This window comes from Myotis yumanensis, unplaced genomic scaffold (genome assembly GCF_028538775.1).
Source record: "Myotis yumanensis isolate MYYU_CA2020_CCGP unplaced genomic scaffold, mMyoYum1.0.hap1 SCAF_3, whole genome shotgun sequence".
NCBI lineage: Eukaryota > Metazoa > Chordata > Mammalia > Chiroptera > Vespertilionidae > Myotis > Myotis yumanensis.
The window spans coordinates 185,459,125-185,483,216 of record NW_027223754.1 but is presented as its reverse complement, the minus strand read 5'-3'; the positions used below and the strand labels follow the sequence as shown (position 1 = coordinate 185,483,216).

Genomic DNA, 24,092 nt, shown 5'->3' with positions numbered 1-24,092 from the left:
CAGAGATTTTTCAACATCAGACCAACTACAAACTAGGTACTTATGGGCAAAACATTTAACTTCTTAAAGCCTAAGTTATAAGTAATATGTGTGTATTATCAAGTAACTCAATGGATTATCATGAAGTCATTTTAAAAATTAAATTCATGTATTTCTATTAAATAGATCATGAAGTTTCACAGGTATGTAAATTACGCCCTACAAAATATGAAATACATGAATATAACCATATGTTTATTCTAAAGAAATGCATAAAATAAAGGCAAACAGGACTGTAGAATGGTAGTTTAATAAAATTACAGAAGCAATGTTCATTTGCAAGCAAACTGTATAGTAATCCACCAATAATTTATACTGAAGGCGATTTTGTGTATAAAGAGAAGTTTAAGTGTGAAGCAGAGTGTACAAAATGCAAACAACCAAAAAGGCAAACTATATATTGAAAAACACAGCTGTGGTTCACATTCAATCACTTTATATCTCTAAAATATTTTTTAAATTGCAAACAAAGTTAAATTCAATTAGCATATGAATGAAACTCTCTGATATAATAAACCCTCGAGATCACCTGTCTACTAAACAGATTTCCTTCTCTTTCCAAATACATTATTGATCAATTTGGCCATTGATCTAGATCCACTGGATCTTCTCTTTTCTTTGAGTTTGAAGTTTGTCAGGACATCCTTGATAATTCTGATAAACATCATTTCTACCTCCAAAGACTGCTCTGCTGCAGACAGTTCACAGAATTGGCACCGGTTATCCAATGCCAGTTTTTGCCCTTCTTTCCAGCCAACCTCTCGCACATGACAAAGATCTTGCTTGTTACCAACCAAAAGCACTGCTGATTCCACAACTCTGAAATACAGATACACAATTTTTTGGCAAGAGTGTTTTTAAAAATTATTTTTTAATTAGAGGCCCAGTGCACAATTTGTGCACTCAGCTGGGGTGTCCCTCAGCCCAGCCTATGCCCTCTGGCAGCCCGGGAGCCCTCGGGGATGTCCACCTGCCGGCTTAGGCCCACTCCCCTGGGGAGCGGGGCTAAGCTTTCAGTCAGACATCCTTAGTGCTGCTGTGGAGGTGGGAGAGGCTCCCACCACCGCCACTGCTCTGGACAGCCATGAGGCGACTTCTGGCTGAGCAGCTCTCTCCCTGTGGAAGCGCACTGACCACCAGGGGGCAGCTCCTGCATTAAGCATCTGCCCCTTGGTGGTCAGTGAGCATCATAGTGACTGGTCATTCCACCGTTCGGTCTATTTGCATATTACTCTTTTATTATATATGATTAAGTAGGTTTATGTAAAAAAGAATTATGGACCAAAACAGACAAAAAATAGTATGTGTTATTTATGGTCATGTGCATTTGACACATATCCCCATGTATGCACAACAATTATTTCAGATAGAATGTAGTAAATGACACAGAAGCAGTAAGGCTCTTAAAGCATACAATTTGAAGTGACACAAAGTTATTCTTGAATTATGGTTCTGTTTACTAATGAGGCATAATTACTATTTTTCCAATTTTCATTTTCCTTATATGTGAAAAATAGTAAAATAGTCATGATCACACAGAATTCTCATTGAAATTAAATGAAATAAAGTATATAAAAATACCTAGCACAGTGCCAAGCAATAAAAGATGCTTAATAAATATCGTTTTCCTTTTTCTTATCAATTGAAAGAGGACTAACTCTTTGTTAAAGAACTACTGTGATTGGACAATTTAGATACATAATAAGATATAATATTATTCAATACTCATTGCTGTTTATTCTTTGTTAATATCCATTATCACATACTAAACAAAAAATTTCACAATCTCATGACCTTGTACAATTTTTCTGTTTATTTAAGAAATATATTTCCTTGTTAAGTTAATGTCTTTGGCAAATATCAGTGTATCCTCATTTGTTACAACAGAAAATTCTTAAAACAGAGTTTTGTTTAAAGAATATGGTAAGATTACTAGTTCATAAGTGGTGAGAAACTCTGCCAAGATTATCTACTATAGGAAATAATTGAATAAATGCAGTAATCAACTCTATCTGAAAAGATATTGTCCTCAGATTCCACTAAGAGTTAGTTTCATTCATATGACAGTGTGAGCCATGAAGGAAAAAGCACTGTATGCATTGGATTTTTGAGGGTATTATTAATAATAACTTTTTCTACATAGTTCAGAAAATTATTGTGAAGAATTAATGGGGAATTGTAAGATATTTTGAAGGTGGGTCACAAATATGGGATGTAATTTTAATAAAACAATGTCATGTTGATTTTCTAGTCTATACAGATTGAAAATACTCTACAAATTATTTAGTCAGGACATTAAGAAGATTGTCTGGAAATGTTAAAGACAGTTGTTGTTTTTTGTATTTTTTTTTTTTTTTTTTTGTATTCTGGAGTGCTTACTTTGATTTGGAGGAATATCAAAGGATGATTATCTCTGTCCTTTACCTAAGTCATGATGCTTACAAATAAAACATTTAATGCTTGAAACAATGATGTTTAAAGAAACCACACAGTAATATTATTGGAAATCAGAGCTGTGGGGTACCCTAGTAACATCACATACTTTCCTCCTAACATGCCTCCATCAGTTTTATAATCAGAAAAATTAGGTCTTAGAGATTAAAGGATTTACCTAAGGTCAATCAGATATAGCAAGAATTTACATCAACTGACTCCAGGGAAATATCCTTTATCAATTATTATCTGATGGTTTCTTGATAGTGGGCATTTAAAATAGATACAAAAATCACTAGTGTTGTGCTTTTTTTGCTTCTCAGTTTAGAATGTTATTTTAGATTAAGGGTAAATTTGGTTAAGAGCACACAGAAACCCTTACATCAGCATTTTGAATAAAAATAAACATTTTTAAATGGGAAAGGCTATAAAACAAAAAAATTAAAGTAGGTAATTTATATGTTTAAACTTATATCTACTAATGCAATAAGGCACAGTTATATCTTTCTTCATAGTTACTTTTGTCAAGACAATTAATTGGCAATTGTTGATTAGCTATTTATTTTGGGAGGTGAAATGAAGAAAAATGTATTCTCATACTTAGAATTTGTATAGGTTTCATTATGCTGTCTATTTTGCTTTAATAGATTGAACAACCAAATGACTAGAAATTGGATGACAAATGTAATAAATCTGGATTTATTTAGTATCCTTAACATTTTTGTGGGACTAAAAAGAAAAGGTTGGAAAGCGAACTATCTTGTGTACAAAGGACCATTATTTTGAAAGTGAGTGTCATGTTAACAATAGGAGCTGTCTTGTAAAATAGCCATTTATTCAGGGCAAGTAACTGTTTATGTCAGCCAGGATATAAAGTATTTTCATCTTAGTCCTTTTACTACATGTATAACTCCTGTGGAATGGAAGGTGAATTGTTCAGGGCCGTTAAATTTTGTAATTGGAAGGCTGTATTAAACTCTTCCTAATGATGCTTACAGCTCTATGATGATTTACTAAAAAGAAAGGAGAGGAATGAGAAATGTCTTACCTTTTACAATGACTAGTTTGTGGCTCCCGAATTCTGTAGATCAGTGCTTTTGCAAAAGCAAATGAAGACCTGTCACTGATGTCATATACAATAACAAATCCATCTGCCCAATGCAGCTCACTTGTGAGGGAAAATTTTGCTTTCTGTGGCTGCAAACAAACCAAGCACATTGAAAGTGGTGGAATCTGATACCTGTATTTACACTTTAGAATTGATTAATGAAGACACATTTCATTTAGAAGAGAATTCAATAAGCCAAACACTGGTATTTTCTAAAATGTAGTGTATTTCCTCATCATTCTCTTTGATTAAAAGTCCTTAAAATATAATCTATCACAGTCATATCTACCTCATCTTACAACTTTTCTCTAAGAAAATATCTCAACTTTCTTTGAAAAATTGATAAGCTATAGTTGTCTTTTGAATAAATATCCACATGTATTTTTGAAAAGATATAATATTTTCTATCTATATTAATAAATAGAGTATCTATTGATTTGGGTGCTATATTTAAATCAGTAAAAAAAGATAAGGTTTAGCTCAAATGATTTAAGGTAGATTTTCATCAAGTAAAAGAATCTGTCCCATGGAGTTGTTTTGAAATCTTGAATTGCTGTTATTTATATAATACTGTTTTCACATTTTTGTATTTGATTAAACAAAGAAGTATATATTCAAAATCAATTTTATGCTCGATCAACAGTGGTTAGTCACAAAGGAAACAGTGAAAATATAAACTTGAATAATAAGCCATTAAACTATTAACTTCTAACAGCTACATTGTGACCTGATAGAAATCCTACATAATAAAAGCCTAATATGCTAAGTGTCTAGTCATCTGGTTTTCCATTCAACCAATCAAATCATAATATGCTAAAGATATGCTAAGGCTGCTCAACTGCTCACTATGATGTGCACTGACCACCTGGGGGCAGACAGTAGGCTGGTAGGTTAGCTTGCTGCTGGGGTCTGGCCTATCGGAACTGAGCGAGATGGGCCAGACATGCCCTGGAGCCCTCCCATGGTCCCTCCCTGGCTGGCCAACCTCCTGCACCCCCCCTGGCCCCAATTGTGCACCAGTGGGGTTCCTCGGCCTGGCCTTCACCCTCTCACAATCCAGGACACCTCGGGGGATGTTGGAGTGCCAGTTTTGGCCTGATCCCACAGGTCAGGCCAAGGGACCCCACTGGTGCATGAATTCGTGCACCAGGCCTATAGTATATTATAAATCCAGACTAATATTTGTATTTTAAAGATATTTATAATATGATAGTTTAATCATACTTAACAGAGAAGCTAGATAATGAAATTCATAACACTAAAAATAATCTCTTAAATTTTTAATAATTAAGATAAAAAAAGAAAATTTAGTTTGAAGACTAGCAACTTTACACTGACCCTTATCCAATCTTCTTCAAATAATGATTGAAAAAATAAAAGAGTATGTTGTTTTACTTACTTGAGAACAAGGGTCATATATTTCTAGATTCAGTTGCTTCCCTTCCAAACACAAATGCTTATTATAGATGGATTCTGCAAAATATGCATATGTTCATTGTCAGTATGGAAATACTCCAGAATAAAAAAAAATGGACCTATATTTGGATTACAGTGTTGAAAATTCAAGCTGTCATATTTTAATGGAGTTTTACAGTGGCTTTCATTTACCTCTAGTGGTAAAAAAAACATGTATTTGTTGTATTTGTTCATATACTAGTATGTTTCTCACAAGTGAAATTCGCTAAACCTATTCAGCTGCATGCCTTTGTGCTTATATATTTATCTTCCATCCTATTACTATGGATGAATTAACTGTGTTTCTATTTAAGGCCAATCCATTCACTATGAACTAGTCAGCATTTCATCTGACCTAGTAAAAGACATGGCCTCACAAGTTCTACATCTCTCTTGTGCATCATAAATTTTTCCTCTTCACTGAATGTATCATGACAAATGTACTTCTCCTAACTTGACAATCTTTTAGATTTCATAATCTTTTAACCATTGCCCTTCTCTGCTGGCCTTTTGGTAAGCATCTATACATCCCGTGTCCACTTTCTCTCCTCCCATCCTCTTCAAATTATCCCAATCAAGCTTTAACTTCAATTACTTAACTCAAACTGTTCCTATCAAGGTCATGGTTTTGGACACAATGGTCAGTTTCTGTGCCGTGATTTTACTTGTTCTATCAGTAGCATAAGTAGTTAATCACTTTTGCCTTCTTAAAAGGCTTCCTTAACATGTCTTTCAAGGCAACACACTCTTTTGGTTTTTGCATTGTTCCTATTGCTCCAAATTACTTTTTGTTTTATTTGACCTGTCATACATGTCTTCCCACACTCCAAACATGAATCCAGTTTATGGATCTCCTCTCTACCTATTCTCACTCCCTTGATAATTGCATCCAGTCAGACGTTATGTAACAATTATTGCTAATGAATCCAATTTATACCTGTAGCCCAGACCTCTTTCCTGAACTCTAGATAGGAACAACTACTACAATTGGACATCTTCACTTAGATACACAATGGACATCTCCCTGCTAAGACTGCATCTTCCACAATTTTCCATTTCATTAAATGGCATGTCCTTAACTTTAGTTTCTCAGATTAAGAGCTTTAATATCATCCCTGATTCTTTCTTTCTCTTACATCTCATATTTATTCTGTTAAAAATTCCTTTTCACTCTACAGTCAAAGTATACTTTGAATTTATCAGCCTCTCATCACCACCATTGCTAACACACTGTCAAAGCCATCGTTTGCCTATATTATTACCACGCCTTCTAACTTACCCCTCTGCTTCATCCCTCACCTTACTCCTTTCTTGTGCCTAATCTATTCTCAACACAGAAGCAAATGTGAGTGAACCTTGTAACCAAATCAAGTTACTTCTCTGATCAAAGTGCTCCAATGGCTCCTCATCTCACTTGGATAAACCAAAACCTTTAAAATGCCTGAGAATGTAGCTGAATATTTAGTCTCCTATTACTTCTATGACCTCAATAGACCTCCCTGGCTCTTGCCTCTAAAATTCTCTCCACTTTAGCTACTCCATCCTGCATTCTGTCCCTCACATTTCCTAGAATGTTCCTGCCTCAGAACTTTGATAATTGTTTCTTCTGCTGGAATGGAATCCCCCAAGTATCTTCATGGTTCAATTTTACCACCTTGATGTCTCTTTCCAAATATCTCCTCAGTTGGCTATAACCTGGTCACCCTATTATATATTATCACATACAATATAAGGCCACTACTCCATGCTTTCTTTTTCTTCATAGTTTTCATCATAGTTTATATTTAATGTTTTGAATTGACTAACCTTTCCCTCCAGAATGTAAGACTTAGGAGAGTTTGGATATTTGTTTCATTTTTGTTGTTGTCCATTGCTATAACCTCTTTACCTCTAAGAGTACCTGGGACATGGCAAGTGTGCAATAAATATTTCTTGAATGAATGAAGGATTTTATTTCTGTAACTGTTCCTCCAGTGTTTTAATAAATGCCCACTTCTCTCCAAAATGGAATGCTGACACTAAATCATGACCCATTCTGGCAAACTCTCTGTAACTCACAGCAAGAAGTTGTAGCAGAAATTTGGTGAGCCAACCTCAAAAGTTATGAACGAGTTTTAAAATCCTTATGTTACATTTAATGAAATTAATATAGTTTCATTAAATCTTAAAATATGTTTTCAGACAATGCCTTCTAAACTTCACTTAAGTTTACTACTGTGAACTATAAAATTTTCTTCTAGACATTTTTTTTTTTAAGTCCACCTCAAAACTCAACAACAGCCAGCAGGAGTCATCAACTCTTAACTTTTTAGAATTTTATTATTTCTCCTTCTAGTCTTTATTTACAAGATGGAATCATTTTTAACTAGTTTGTTTTCATACAATGGTCACCTTTTGCTCATTCAGTGATCTTTTCAAGATGTCTCTAGGTCTCATATTCTTAGTAGGGATGTAACAACCAGAAATGTGTATACTTTGTTTATAAACTATATCCTATAAAAGATTAAGGTGGTATTTTTTTCATTATTACTGCTATTGTTTTGAGGTGTTTTTTTATTTATGTTTGGCTTTGTAGTTCTGGAACATTCTCTCATGTCTGACTGCTAGCTTATGTGTTATGTTGACCTTTTTGACTGAGATTGCTGACCTGAGAAATAAAACAATGAGAATTTCTATTTCTATATATTTCTTCTTTCTATAACCAGTTTCAAGCACTTGTCCTAAGATGCTCACAGTGTCATATATACTGAAATACTATAATGTATATGTAGAAAACAACACAATGCAATACTTTCTAAAGTTATTTTCTAAAATACTCTAAAAGTGATATCTCATAATTGAATGCTAAAGATTTTTGTTTATATTTATTTCTCATGGAAAAACACACTTGTGATCATAATTTCCTTTTACTCTAAATAAGTATTATTGAACATAATAATTATTTTCTATTTTTCCCAATTTTCACACTCCTTATAACTCTGTCATTCTTTTTAAATTAAAAGCCAACACATTTTCCCCATATCTTCAATCAGGTAAGATATTAGTATAATTATGTTGATTAATTGCTGAGCCAAAATTATACTCAAACCTCTGGCAACATTCCCCATTTTATTAGTTCCCCACCATGATATTTCCCATATGTCATGTTAATCCTGATCAAAATAATAAAATTATATCATGTTGCCCTGACATCTGTTTTAGAATTTCTCTGAAACTTACATAAGCAGCCTAGATAATTAGATGTGATCTTTAATCAAGACATAATTTTCCTGATATTTTCACACAGTTTTGCAATAAAAATAAAGCTTATTTTGAAGTTACTTGTGCTTTTATAATTAATTTGCCCTTCTCTTTCAACAGATGCTGATTTAATTTCAAAACTGTTTCATAGCTTACAAAAATATTCATACTCACTTGCTCTTACAATATGTTTTTTTTTGGGGGGGGGGTAGATCTCAGTTTTAATGTTTTGCTAGTTTTAAACTGAAACCAAGTGACTTTCTAATCCATCTCAGTTAACCTGAAATTAGATGAATTTTATCAGTCCAAGTACTTATTTTGGCATTTCTAACCAGAATCTGTGGGGAAAAAAATAAGTTGCTTTAAAATGTAAAAATTAAAGTTTTCATTAAAATTATTTTCTGACCTTAATTATTATTTAATTATGATATGAAATTTTAGGGTGAAAAAGGCTAAAGTAGAGACTTACCAAAATTAGAAGCATATTCTCCAATAAATCGCTTGGTAAGAAATCTCACTGTAAGGGCTGAAAAACAAAAAAAGCGGGATTGATGGCCCTTTCTATTTTAGGATACAGATAATTAAGTTATGTACATAGAGGTTTATCTTTCAGCTCAAAAATGACCAAGCATCAGGAAGATCATAAAACTTTACTGAATTCTGGTCTAAATAATCGTCAGCAAGATTTCCACTGTACAACTATCAAGGTTAGGAGGCTAGAAAGAAAGTGATCTTAGAATGTTCTCCACTCAAATCACTGTGCAATTAATTCACAAATGCAAACACAGAAGGCAATTTACCTTTCCTAACAGAAACAGATTTCTGATTAAATCTGAGATGCAAGAATTATAGCATATCTTTGTTTTCTTTATCAAATGAAATGTGGTTCTAAGATGCTGCTACATGCTCATAATGACAAGGACAATATCAAACAATTGCAGTTGCTTAAGGATAGAGAGACTTCAGAATACTGGAACTAGAAAAAGGGCCCATAGTGTTGGTTTATCTCATTAAAGTGCCTGGGTCTGGCCAAGTAGAGCTTCCTGAGTAGGCTCAGGAAGCTCTACTGCTGGCATCTTCATTACAATAATGTTAGTAAAAACAAAACAAAAATAAATGATGGCATCTCAAGTCAGGGCAAATGTTGCTTACTTCCTAGGCATCTACAAAGCCATGCCCCTCCGGAGTTTGTTTTGCTTTGTTTGTTTTTCCCCCCTGTAATGTGGCATTTAGGAAATGATCCACAGGTTTTAAGGAATGTCGTTTCACACCTAGTCTAAGGCAGAAGAATCCTTTCATGGCCGTGGTTTGGCCACTGGTGGGTGTGAGAATAGGCGTGTTGAAGTGAGAAGTAAGTGGGATAGTGATGGAGGGTTTCCTGTTATTCCTATATTCCTATGAATTTAAACATCAGTAAAACAAGATACAAACTAATGCTTTCAACAGTTATCTTTCTTAAGCTGTCTAAAAATTCTTTAAATATACAGTGAATTGCCTAACTTGCTTATAAAATGAAAACTGCTAATAAAACACAATATGTAGTTATATCATTATATCAAGTTTTATATATACATTAATATATTTCTTACTCTATCTGCATTCTACACCATGCCCGAGGAAATATCTCCACTCACCAGATTTGCCTGTTCCTTCACCACCCAGGACAGCAAGCTTCACATCATTCATGTTGTTTTCTGTTCCGTCGTGGTCAGCCCTGTCTTTGTGGAGCAATACTGACTTGAGACAAGTGTGTGTTCTTTAAAAAGTAATGCTGCTCTCATTTTTCTAAGGCTAACTCCACCCCATATTTCCACCATCCAATAATAACTTTAAAAAAATATTTTCCTATGGTAGTTTTGAGCATATGCCATTAAAAACAATTTGGAGCTACTATTTAGACACGAAGACTTATTAAGCCAACCAGAGGCCCAGTGCACAGATTTGTGCACTGTTGGGGTCCCTCAGCCTGTCCTGCACCCTCTTGCAATCTGGGACCCCTCATTGCAATAGTGTGCAAAACAGCAGGCGGCCGGGGAAGAGCTTGAGCCCAGGCCAGGCACCGCATTGCTCCCACTCAATCTGGCCTGCTGCACCTGCTGCCACCGCCACCGCTCAGTAGCGCTGCTGTGGAGCGGGGAGAGGCTTGCCACTGCAGCAGCTGAGCTCACCAGCCATGAGCCTGGTGTCTGGTGCCCATCAGTCAGCTGAGAGGCGCTCCTGCTGTGGGAGTGCACTGACCACCAGGGGGCAGCTCCTTCATTGAGCGTCTGCCCCCTGGTGGTCAGTGCGCATCATAGCTACCAGTTGAGCAGTCAAGTAGTCAACTTGTCACTTAGGCTTTTATATATCTAGGTAGTTAAAAACTTAACAGAAGCCTAGCTCCTCACACTCTGTTTTTGTGTATATAGAATCTACCTTCTCCTAGGACCTACAAAAATAATCTCACTTTGTTAAGAAAGTTTTTAGCTCTAGCTGGTTTTGCTCAGTGGACAGAGCATCAGCCTTGAACCAAAGGGTCCTGGGTTTGATTCTGGTCAAGGCCTGTGCAGAAGGCAACCAAAGCCCTGGTCAGGGTGCGTGCAGGAGGCAAACAATCGATGTGTTTCTCTCACATCAATGTTTCTCTCTGTCTTTCCCTCTCTCTTACACTCTTGCTAAAAGATCAATGGAAAAAATATCTTTGGGTGAGAATTTTAACAAAACAAAGAAAGAAAACAAAGAAAGGTTTTAAAGAATGAGTAAACATTTCTATAAATTTACTTAGATTTAATCAGTTTTGTTTTTTCCATTAATACCTGAGTCTTTATTTCCTTGCATCTCTTCTGTGAAAGTCAGTCATGAAAATAAAATGGCTACCTCAATGAATTCGTTTTGACAGTGATGTACCAGTATATGAGCCTATGTTTCTGAGTCTCAAATCTCAAGGAGAAATATGGGTACTGCAGCATCACCCTTCCAATGTCTTTCTTAATAAGAAACTTCTCTCTCTCGTTTTTTTTCCTTTTGATTTTTTTTTTTAATATATTTTATTGATTTTTTACAGAGAGGAAGGGAGAGAGAGATAGAGAGTTAGAAACATCGATGAGAGAGAAACATCGACCAGCTGCCTCCTGCACATCTCCCACTGGGGATGTGCCCGCAACCCAGGTACATGCCCTTGACCGGAATCGAACCTGGGACCTTTCAGTCCGCAGGCCGACGCTCTATCCACTGAGCCAAACCGGTTTCGGCTCCTTTTGATTTTATGCCAATAGATAATAGTAAGATTTCAGGGGGCGGGGGAAAAAAGCAATCAGCTTCAAGTTGCTTAAAGAGCAATACACAGAAACTTTTCAGGTTTCTTTATGTAGTACTTTGTAATTAAGGAAAATAAATTTTAAAATTTGGAAGGGGTATTTTGATAAAATTCATCCTTGCTATGAAATAAAGAGGTAAATATAATATGCAACGTGATGATTCTTTTATACTTCTTTTCATAAACCTTCCCTTCTACTCCAAGTCCACACATTAGTGGCATATCTTTTTCTTTCCCCATTTATATATGTATAAATTTGGCAGTTGAGTAAAGAGTACAACAACAAATAGAAGAATTCAACCTTTGTGTACTAAATTTTGAGGCCCACTTGAAGAAGTTTTATTTCCAGGCTAAGTCAGTGGTTGGCAAACTGCGGCTCGCGAGCACATGAGGCTCTTTGGCCCCTTGAGTGTGGCCACGAAGTTTCAATCGCACTATACATGCGCACCCACACATGGTATTTTGTGGAAGAGCCACACTCAAGGGGATGCAGTTTGCAGACCACTGGGCTAGATTGATCACAGGAATAACATACTTTTTAAAAATGCATTTATTGAAAAACATTAATTGTCACTTTTTATTAAAATTATTCTGGGTTTATGAGGTCAATAGGAAATAGTGAATTTTCTGCTCCAATGGAGTCTATACATCTAACGGGGCGGGTGGGGGTGGGAGGGAATGGAAACAACTAGAATTACAATAAATATTGTCAATATTAAAATAGAGTTGTAAAAGCTGGAAAAAGAAAAGCAGTGGGTAGAAAGGTCTTCAAAAAGTAGGTTAAACCCTAGCCCATTTAGCTCAATAGATAGGGTGTCGGCCTGCGACTGAAAGGTCCAGGGTTCAATTCCACCCAAAGGCACATGCTTTGGTTGCAGCCTCCACCACCAGTAGGGGGCGTGCAGGAGGCAGCTGGTGGATGATTCACACCATTGATGTTTTGATCTCTCTCTCCCTTTCTCTTTCTCTCTGAAAAGAATAAAAGCATATTAAAAAAAAAAAAAAGTAGGTTAAGCTAGAAACAAGCAGGACCTATTAAGAGAGGAAAGAAAAAATGATTGAGGATTAGCAAGATTTGTCTATTCCAAAAGAAGAAACTGATTCTGTAAAGTAAAAAAGGCAAGAGAAAGTATGGCAATTTGTGGAATCAACAAGTTAAGACCTGAAACAATTTAAATTTATCATTTTATTACAAACTATAGAATTTTTAAATAAGTTGTTTTATCTTTATTTCATGCAAATATATTAAAAGTAATAAGAATGATTTTAAGGAAGTTTACCAGATGATTTGTTCCACTATGGAACTGAGTGTTTTTCTTCTATTTGGAGAAATTCAATTTTTATCTTCTTGAGAATATTCTTATGGAGTTCCTAGGAAATTTATCTGCTGACAGGAAGGAAAATCTTAACTTCATAACATGCATGATTTGAAAATGATATATGAATAGTTGTTATCAAGATACTTCTCTCTTTTACCATATACTCTTCTTCCCTACTTCCATTTGGATTCCAAAAGTAAATCTAATAAGAAAGTACTCTGGTGTTGAGATAGCAACCAGAACAGAGAGAATATAATTACTCACATACCTTTCTAAGAAACGAAAGTGCTAATATATTTTTCTGCCCCTAGTAAAGAATGTTAACATATTTATATTCTGATAGATACATTATTATACCACCGAGAATTTTCTCACATTTCCCTAAAGATACATCTTTTCACAACCAAAACAAAGTTATTTTTATTGTTTTATTATTTATTGAATGAACAAAAATTTATTGAGTGTCTCCTATGGGATTCGCATTAGTCACAATGCTAGAAATGTTTCAGTGAACAGATAAACAATACTTATAAATTCTGGTCATGAGAGATGGTCATTAACATCCTATCTAATAAAGAGGTAATATGCAAATTGACCATCACTCCAACACACAAGATGGCCACCCCATGTGGACACAAGATGGCCACTACAAGATGGTCAGCAGGGGAGGGCAGTTGTGGGCGACCAACCCTGCAGGGGAGGGCAGTTGGGGGGTAATCAGGCCAGCAGGGAAGGGCATTTGGGGGAGGACCAGGCCAGCAGGGGAGGGCAGCTGGGGGGTAACAGGCCTTCAGGGGTGGGTAATTGGGGGGGGGGGGGACCAGGCCTTCAGGGAAGGGCAGTTGGGGGGGTACCAGGCCTGCAGGCGAGGACAGTTAGGGGCAATCGGACCAGCAGGGGAGCAGTTAGGCATCGATCAGGCTGGCAGGGGAGTGGTTAGGGGGTGACCAGGCTGGCAGGCAAAGAGGTTAGGGGCAATCAGGCAGGCAGGCAGGAGAGCAGTTGGAAGCCAGCAGTCTTGGATTGTGAGAGGGATGTCCGACTGCATGTTTAGGCCCAATCACACCAGGAATGGGCTTAAATGGGCAGTCAGGCATCCCTCGAGGGGTCCCAGATTGTAGAGGGTGCAGGCTGGGCTGAGAGACACACCCCCATGCACGAATTTCATGCACTGGGCCTCTAGTTAAAAATAAAAAACCGATTACATGTCAACTACTCATAGTGTTATAATTTTAGTTGCATAGTTCTATTTCTCTGAATTCAGTTCACCAGTCCTCAGCTAAACTTATTTCCCTATAGTTTCTATTAGTGTAGATGCATAATTTCTCCATCAAAAGTTTCAGATACAGAAGGCTGGAGTGATTCAATCAAATCTACAAGGAGGAAGAATATTTGTGTTCTATAATGCTCTTCCAGAACCTTGAAAAGATAAATGCTAAACACTCCCAACTGAGTTCCTGTGTCTATCATAATCTGAAGCAGATATAAGTATTATACATAGGCAGGCAGAGAACAAAGAAATACAAAGACCAATATCATTCATAAATATGTATCCCCAGTTCTTAAGTATAATAGCATGTCAAACACAGATATATAATTAAAGAACCAAGTATGATGAGCTAATAGAACTTACAAGATTGTCAAGTTGGTTAAACAACAAGAAATGGTAGACTATTTCAACATATTACCAAGATAAAAGAGAAAAACTATATGAACAGCATGGTCCCAAAAGCTTTTTTGAAACTTAACAGCTACTTAAAAACAAAACAAAACACTTTGTAACCTAAAAATAGGGTGTTTCTTAACTTAAGGTTATGTTTTTAATGTCCAAATACTCTTAATTTTCCTGTAAACACAGGATGTTATATCTTACTTTTTTAACATTGAATTGATACTTCTATTCAACACTTGAGGGAAATAAATAGCACAAATGGAAAAAAGAAGACAAAATGATTACTATCTACAAATGATATTTTTCCTTAGCTATATTATATACATTAGTATACATAAGACCATTCAGTCATGTGGTCAGATAAAAGATAAACATAACAAAAGCAATAATTCTAAATGATAAAAATCATAGCTTAGTTGGGTGTTTAATACAGTATATAACAGGTAATTTTTAGAAAATGGTTTCCAGGTACACAATATTTAGACCTCAGAAACATTATGACATCAGTACCATTACTAACTTCTAACATAATAGAAATACAGTCCTTTTCACAAAAGAAAAGACAGAAAGAATAAAAAGAATGAAAGAAGAATAAAACTAAAAGTAATGTATAACTTTTTTATATGATGAATTCTCTAACTCTTTACTTAAGATTATAAAATGAGGTTTGAATATACGGACAAACAAAAAAAGAAGACCCAATATTGTAATTATGACCAAATTAATCTAAAAGTAAAATCAATGACAATCAAAATCCAAACAATGATAGTTTAATTTAATATGGATAGCCTCTTTTGGAAAATTGAAAATGAAAGAATGAGAACATTTAGGTAAGATAGTGATACAATACTTTTTAAGAACCAAATCATATTTTAAAATATCTAAATATTAACTTATTAGAACTGGGTTGACATGCTCATTAACAGAATAGATTTTTGCAAATAGGAATTGAGTCCACAAAAGTTATTTTATTATAAATATAAAGTTTTTATGTGTGCTGTTTTTAAATTGTTTTGATAACATAAGAAGTCATAGAATAGTAAGCTATGTCTATACCTCATATCATGCAGGAAAATAAATTATAAATAATAAAAATCTTACCATAAAATTGAACTAGAAAATGGTCAAATTGATGTAAATATGAAAATCTTCCAAATGATCTTGGGGAAACTTTTCCTAAGCAAGAAACAAATGCAAACACACTTAGATAGATAGATAGATAGATAGTTAGATAGATAGATAGTTTTAAATCCAATGACTTTCCACAATTGGGCTTTATATTTAATCCCATGGAATTATTTGCAAGGTATGTGCAATTTTATATTTATTAATATCAAAATAAATATCTATGTACAAATGGATCATTTTAATACAGAATAGAGATATTTGTTTCACCCCTAATTATCATCCAAGTTACTAAAGGATTAACAGTACTAGCAGAAAACAAATATTTTAAAGATAAAGTTACTTCTGGGTTACTTTATGGGTTGTTTCCTTAATTCTACCTCATATAAATATAAATACACACATATATATGTATATTACATATGTAACTTTAAGAGTGCTTCTTTGTCTGCTGTTATTTTATTGAAATACTGTACACATTAATTTTAACTTAGAGGAAGAAATCGTTTGATAACTTCTGCTGTTGGATTTCTAATATATAATAATAAAAGCATAATATGCTAATTAGACAAGACGTCCTTCTGGATGACCTTCTGGACGAAGCTGGGGATACGAGGGAAGCCTTGGTCCCGGGTGCTGGAGGGAAGCCGGTGCCGACAGCTGGGGGAAGGAAGGCTTACTCTTGCACAGATTTCATGCATCGGGCCTCTAGTTGTATATAATCCCCATCATAATTAACTTTACCTTTATGACCAGTATTGTTCTATGTTACAATGTAATATATAGCATATGATTTTTTTCTATATGAAATGTGTGTGTAAATTGCAGTTGAATGAAGTAAAGATGTTTATATCATTCCCAAGCATTTTAAAAACTTAGTTGACATCATTAACAGAATTGACCTATGATAATTATGCCTTTATAATTCTAAATCTCTTTCAGAACAAGCTTTGAAAGATAATCTTTTATTTCTGTTACATATGGTAATGTTTTATTCAATATGTAATGTTAGTAATTAACCAAATTACATGGGCTTAATTTTTTTTCAAAAAAAGTGATGAATACTTCCACTTTTCTAAGGATTTGAAACCATGTGTGAGCCTAAATAATTGAATGGCTTTGCTAATTTTCCTCAGCATGTATACTTATAATTACAATTATCTTTTCAAGGTAATGATTCAGTAATTATTTTACTCTTTTAAATTATTCTTGAGGTGTTTTCTGTTTCATAAGGTTTTAGTTTCCTGCTATGGTTATAATACTTGAAACATGATAGCTAATAATAATTTCAACTTGGATATTTACCCCTTTTATCTTCTCTAAAAATGTCTTAGTCTTTTTGCAGAGGCTAGTCATTTTCTTTGATGCTCCTTTAGTTTTTTCTCCAAGGTTAGTAAGTAAGCTAAAATTTTAGTTAGCTATTAATTACCTAAAGTCAGTAGGTAGAACAAAATTGGCTGTGGTCTTCAAAAACAGTCATTCTTCCATGCTGTCACCAAAAGTAAGATTCCCTTCTTTTCTATGGCTGAGTAGTATCCCATTGTATAAATATATCACAGCTTTTTTTATCCACTCATCTACTGATGGGTACTTGAGTTGCTTCCAAATACTGGCTATTGTAAATAATGTTGCAGTAAACTTAGGTGTGCATATATTCTTTCCAATTATTAAGTTAAGTGAAATAATCCAGTCAGAAAAGACAAGTACTATTTGATTTCACTTGTATGTGGAATTCAATGAACAAAATAAACTAGCAAACAAAATAGAAACAGACTCAGAGATACAGAGACTGACAGCTGTCAGAGGGGAGGGAGTTTGGGGGGCTGGGTTAAAGAAAAGGTGAAAGGAATAAGCAAAAAACAAAACAAAACAACAACAACTCAGACACAAACAGTATGGTGATTACCAGAGGGAAACAGGGTGGGGTGAGGTAGATAAGGGTAAAGGGGGGATAAATGGTAATGGAATGAGATTTGATTTGGGGTGGTGAACACACAATATGATACATAGATTTTAGTAACCAATACCATCCCCATAAATTCAATTTAAAAGAAGAAAATAAAAAAAAGTCTTCTGTAATACAGCTGCTGTAACGGGAAACTTAAATGAACAACATGGTTTACTTCAGTGAATGCACACTCCACAGAAACAGTGAGTCTAAGAGGCTGAGCCACGCAGCTGTGAGAAGGATATGTTACTCGTAGTCTCTCAACTCCTTGTATTACCCTGTAGAAAAAAAATCCCAAAACTGCATTTTTCAGAATTAAAGCTGAATCCTACAATTACATAACGTTGAATGAATAAAAAGTATCATTCCTCTGAAACCCCATTATAAATAAACCTCAAAATATGCAATAGTTCAAACAGAAGAAAAGTATATTTCTTGCTGACATTAAACATTAAATAAAAGTTCCTGATCAGTGCAACAACTGTCCCGCAACATCTTCAAAGCCTGGCTTCCCAACGGCCCCCACAAGAGCAGTGGAAGGGAAAGAATAGGCCAAGTCATGTGTGGGGGGTTTTGGGTGCAAACCTGGGAGAGGTGCACCTCACGTGTGCTCACATAAGCCCGAATCATTGATTGAACCATCCACTCTTCAGCTCTGCTTGGGACTTGAATGTGCAAGCTTTTGGACTGAAAACAGCATAGGCTCTCCTAAGTCTCCCGGTTGTTGACTACAGATCTCAGGATTTCTCAGGTTCCATATCACAACCCAATTCCTTTTTATATGATATGATATGTGATATGATATGATATATAAATATCAGACCCTATTGGTTCTGTTTTACTGGAAAATCCTGACTAATCCAATTCCCAGGAAGAAATGTTATTCTCTCTAAAAGAATATTTTAAGATGTAGTTTTCTCAGTGTTCCACAGAGTAAAGATGGAAGCCAAATTGCCACAAAGCTTACAGTCATTCCACTACAGCACACCACCACCCACCACAGATCTCTCCTCTCCCTGCTCATCTGTTCTTAGGCGAAACAGATTTTTCATTCTTAATATTTTTGGTAAGCTTCTGATCACCTGTGCTTTAGCTTTATGATGTCATTCTAACAAGTTTATGATACATGTTTATATTCAGCTTTGTTTTCTTACCCCATCTCCTTGACTATTTTTCCAAAAGTTGAGCCCTGTGTTTATTCATAAGCATAAAGCTATGGTTATGCTTATAGGTATCCTTCTATTTTCTTTCTCATTTGGAGAAAATTTGTGTGTGTTTTTTCAGTTTTGCCTTGTACCAAGTATTTTCTTCTATAGTTTTTAGTTTGGCTCTTTCCTATTTCTGCCAGTTCTATATTACAAAGAAAGCTAAATTGGGTTGCTCTTGTTGAACAACAAATTACCATAAACTTTAACTATATATGTAAACAGCTTTCTATCTTCTGTTTCTATCTAAGCTGTTTAAATATTATCTCACACTTTTCTATACATCAGAAGCACATTTCAATTGGATTTTTCTGCTTCAGGGTCTCACCAGGCTGCAACCCAGGTATCAGCTGGGCCTGTGATTATTTCTGAATTTCTCCTGTTTCATGGTGTTTGTGTTTAAGTAACCCTTATTTTACTTCATAATGGCCCCAAACTGCAGTAGTAGGGATGATGACAATTTGGATATGCCAAAGAGAAGCCTTTAAACTTTATCACAGGTATGTAGGTATAGAAAAAACCATATAGATTTCATTACTATCTGTGGAATCAGGCATTCACTGGGGTCTTGGAGCGTATTCTACAAAGATAAAACTACTGTAATATATAACATGGTTTGGATGTAGAGCAAAGTGGAGAGCAGGGAAGCTGAAGAAGTAGAAGCAGGAATACCTGTTAAAAAGCTCTCTTATACTCCCGAGGGATCTGGATGAGGGTGGCAAGGAGGACAAGGAAAAATTGTTTTGAGAACTAATATCTAGTAAAAATCAGAAAGATTCAGTGATTGTCTGGGGAGTTGGTATGACAGGGAGAGAGAGACTAAACCTTAGGTGAGGACTGTACCAAGTTCTTACTTACATGATTAGGTTGATAGTGGTGTGGTTAACTGTGTTTTGTTGTTTAATTTTACTAAAGAAGCAGTTTGAGGAAACAGATGTTTCCATTTGGAGATATGTTAAGTTTTAGAGACCGTTAGGGTTGTTAATGGAATCTGTCCAGTAGTGAGTTGGCCCTATGAGTCTAACACTAGTGATAAAAAAGGCAGAACTGATAGAGCATGTAGTTCATTTTAGCAATAAACTTTCAGTGCAGAGTTAAGTTTGACAGGCAATGGAAATTGATATGTGAAAGGTTTTCTGAAGAATAATCCACTTTGATCTCAGGAGAAGAGAGAAAGCTGTTCACATAAACTTTACCACAGTCGGTTTTTTAGAGTGTCATAAGCCAGCGTGCCATAGATATTTTGGAAATTCCAGGAAACATCGTAAGTAAAATATTTCTGTTTATTTTAACAAGCCAATGCATAGGCATTACACATCATATTTTTTCCCAGTTTGTAGACACGCATACTGTGGCTCAAAGGGAATTTTAAGTATGTAGCCCAGAGAAATACTCTCCGTAAGTAGAAGCTGTCATTTAAGTTACAGTTTTTTTATATATATATATATAACCCCAATGTCCTTTCTACTTCTTGGCTTTCTCTAAGCTAAATGATTCTTTTTCTTAGCATTTGCTGAAGCTGATTATTTTTATCAGTTTGCAGAAATCATTTTCTAAAATTAAATTATAGTTTTATAATATACAACATGGCACTTAACATATATATGGTAAGTATTCCAATTGTCATTTATTGATTGCTGACTGACAATTTTGAGTGCATGCGATCAAACCAAGTTTCATTACTGAATTTTTATTTTAACAGATGCTGAGACATAGGTAGTCTTTATTATAACTTCTATTACAGAGAAATCCTCTGCCTCTGATAGACGTGTTATTTATTTGGCTAAGCAAAGACATGTGCTTTGCCACTATAATAATTAAATTCTTCCCAAAGGAACTCCAGCTGAGAATAGAAACTTTCCCATGAGAATCTGAAGCAGAATGTCCTTTTACAAATCTGTTCAACCTCGTGGTCCTTATTCTTAGCCTTGTTTTCCTCATTCAATGACAGTGTTTAGCTCTGCTCTTCCATACCAGTTGCAAATGACACTATATTCTGTTGTAGGGAATCTTTGACAATACATTCACAAAAAGTATATTTGATCAAAGAACTATGTTGATGATTGCCTTCCCCAAGAAAGAATGGTGTTTCCACCTTACCAATGCCTTGGTTAATTTTCTGCCCTATATGGACATATTTTTTAAATTTTTTTCACTACTAGCCTGGTTCCTAAGAGCTTGGATTTGTTCCCAGTATTCCCTGTCCACCAGATTTCAACTTTCAATAGTGACCATTTGCGGAATTAGAGTTGAGGAGAAGTTCCCTGAACTTTAAACCTGGATCGGCCAGCAGCCCCTCAGAGGCTCATCTCAGGGGCCGCATTCCATGTACCCACCTCAGCCTGATGAAGCATATTCTTCAGTCTGGGATGTTCTATTTCTTAGTGATCATAGATTCTAAGTGAGCTGTAATGCTTTAGTCAAGTGCTGTTGAACCTAAATAGAATTAATATCCTATATAAGAGAGCTAATATGCAAATGGTCGTTACACCCTCGTATCCTTGCGCCCCCCCACCCAGGCGCCGGGGCTGGGGGACTTGAGGCTGTGCCCCCTGCCCAGTGCTGGGCCAGGGGACCTGAGGCTGCATCCCCTGCCCTGCGGGGCTTCACGGGGCTGGGGCCGGCCAGGTCTGGGTCTCGCACAGGTGGGCAGGGACTTGACTCTGGGTCCTGCAGCATGCCCCAGACTCTGACAGGATGGAGATTTTCATATACATTTTACTTATTTTCTTTCATCTCTGACACTTCTATTATAAAGAAAGTGCAAATAGCAATATTAAAATATTTCCTCTAATTAATTCACTTTTAATGTGCACAAATTTCGTGCACCAGGCCACTAGTGTAAAAGGTGTTAAAAGATTTTCAGGACAACCATAGATGGTCATAACTTTGGGAATGATCAGTGGTAATGAAAATAAATAAACAACTCTGAACTATATTTGTGAAAATGCATTTGTACAAACAGAATGGATTAAGGATAATGAAAAGTTTTCAGGTCTACAGCCGTGAAATACTAACTGCCTTATTAACAGAGTGAAGAAATGAAGAAGGAAAGACCATTTGGGTTTCAAAACACATTATGTTTGAGGGCAAATTAATTATTAAAACAGCTATTCAACTTATTTAAAAATATATTACCTAGAATCTCAGTGACATTACCCAGTTTTAGAAAAGGAAAAACAAAACTGTCTGGATATGAATATGAACTAGTCTCTATGGAGAGATGGACCCTGTTACATTTTTTAAAGATATATTTATTTTAAACCTTTCTGATATAAAAATTTCACTTGCATTGCCCATGGAATCCTTAGTCGTGAACCCTTAATGTTCTCTCCCTGCAGGTTAGGTTCTGCTAAACAGTGTTCTCCTGCGGGCAGGCCTTGGGAAGAGCAGAGTGCTCGGCATGTTTCAAAAGGGTTCCTATTCCCCTCCCTTTGCCTGAAGCACAGGGGATTTTTCTCTAATATTCACTCTAAGTGTCTGATAGAGTTTGTGGAAGTAAAACTCACAAAGGGTAGGGGCCTCTCTTGTTTGAGTCTCCATGGAGATTTTAACTCTGAATTGTCCACCCAAAGCCTCTAGCAATTTGTCAATTACAGTTCAGGTTTTCCTATCTCAGCACCACCTTCCTCAAAGGTTTCTGCTCAGGTTACCCTATCCCTGCACTGCTTTTCACAGAGGTTTCTGCTCTGGTAAGTTTGGTTCTTTGTTTTTGCCTCTCCATCTCTCCAATTTTGATCAGTGATTTGCCCTGTAACCTCACTTTTCTGAAAGATCTAAGAGGTGTTGTTGCTTTTTCAGTTTCTTCAGCTTGTTTGGAAAGCTCCTTATATACCAAACCCTATGTTTTCTTTTTGGGAGGGGAAAAAATGTGGGTAACAGATCTATACATCAAGCTGGTTGAAATGAACAGGGACATTGTTATTATAATTGTTTGACAGATGGGAAACAGACTCAGAGGGCTTAAATAAATATTTCATAATTATGCAACAATTGGCAAACTTTAAACAAGCCTAAGCATTAACTTTATAGTTGAGACTTTCTTAGAAAAATGAAAACATATTTATGGAATTAACGGCTTTTTAAAAACTGGAATACACATATTTCAGATAGTTGATGTCTTATAAGTCAGTAATCAAGAACTTAAATGCATTCAGGTATTAGGCAGGTAATATACACATGTGAAATGGTATGAAATGGACAGAGACACAACAAAAGGGGGTTCTGTACATGATGGTGAACTGAAGAGTGAATGTGCATGCCATTTAAAAGTGTTCATACAAAGAACAAAAGAGAAGCTAAATTATCTTTGTATCTGCTATTCATCAGTTTCACAATAATGTGTTATGTGTGGACCTTTGACCCAAAGCAAACTTTTAAAGCCTTCTTGTAAGTGATTAAATTATAGATTTGGGGAATTTTTTAGAATTTTTAACATGATAGAAGACATAATTTAATTGCTTTTTTTTATTTTGAATAGACCCAAACATAAGAAATCAAGATAAATGTCCACAACCTACTCTGGTTCAAATCCAGAAATAAAATATCTCACAGAGAAAACCCAAAAAAGTCAATGAATACACTACCAAAAATAAAGTTGAAAATAAATTATAAGACAAACTAAAAATAAAAGATATGGGAAAAATAAAAATATACTTATACTGAGAAAAGAAAGTCTGATTATGAAGCTGTAGTGCTTTTTAAATATTTTGTTAGGTAAAAATATAATATGAACTTTTGCAAATCCAACAACTTTTAAACATCACAATAATATACTTCTTTGTCCAAATTCTCAAAACTACATGTTATTATCAGTTTTTATAGTCCAAGAGACTTAAGACTTACCCTCATAATACAAATGTTCAGCATTGCCTTTTGCATTTCAAATCTTCTTTATAAAAGAATTTCCTTCTCTTAAAACTACATTCTTTGTAAGTTTCTTTGGTGCCAATATATTGAAAGTAAACTCTATGTGTATTTTGCCTGAAATTGTTTTTATTTATCTCTTGTTCTTGAGAGATACTTTCTTTGGATATACATTGGGTGATATGTATTTAATCTTTGACCTCTGAAATGATTATGCCATTTATTCTTTCTTCCATTGTTGCTATTGCTACTCAGCAGTCAACTGTCTTGGCAATGCCTGCTTTTCTCTGCCTTTTTCCCCTGGAGGATCTCTATCTTTGTATTTTGTATTTGCTATTCATCAGTTTCATAACAATATGTTTATGTGTGGATTTCAACTTATTTTCT

At 35.3% G+C, this 24,092-nt stretch overlaps 1 protein-coding gene across 1 annotated transcript; it reads right to left on the bottom strand.

Annotated features, from left to right (window-relative positions):
• Positions 1-275: 275 nt before the first annotated feature.
• Positions 276-10,010, bottom strand: RERGL (RERG like). The gene is made up of 5 exons (XM_070407825.1): positions 9,910-10,010; positions 8,745-8,801; positions 4,980-5,053; positions 3,521-3,669; positions 276-858 (listed from the first exon to the last, which is right to left on the bottom strand). Exons 1-5 carry the CDS (start codon positions 9,959-9,961, stop codon positions 576-578), a joined length of 615 nt encoding a protein of 204 aa, XP_070263926.1. The 5' UTR covers positions 9,962-10,010; the 3' UTR covers positions 276-575.
• Positions 10,011-24,092: the final 14,082 nt, after the last annotated feature.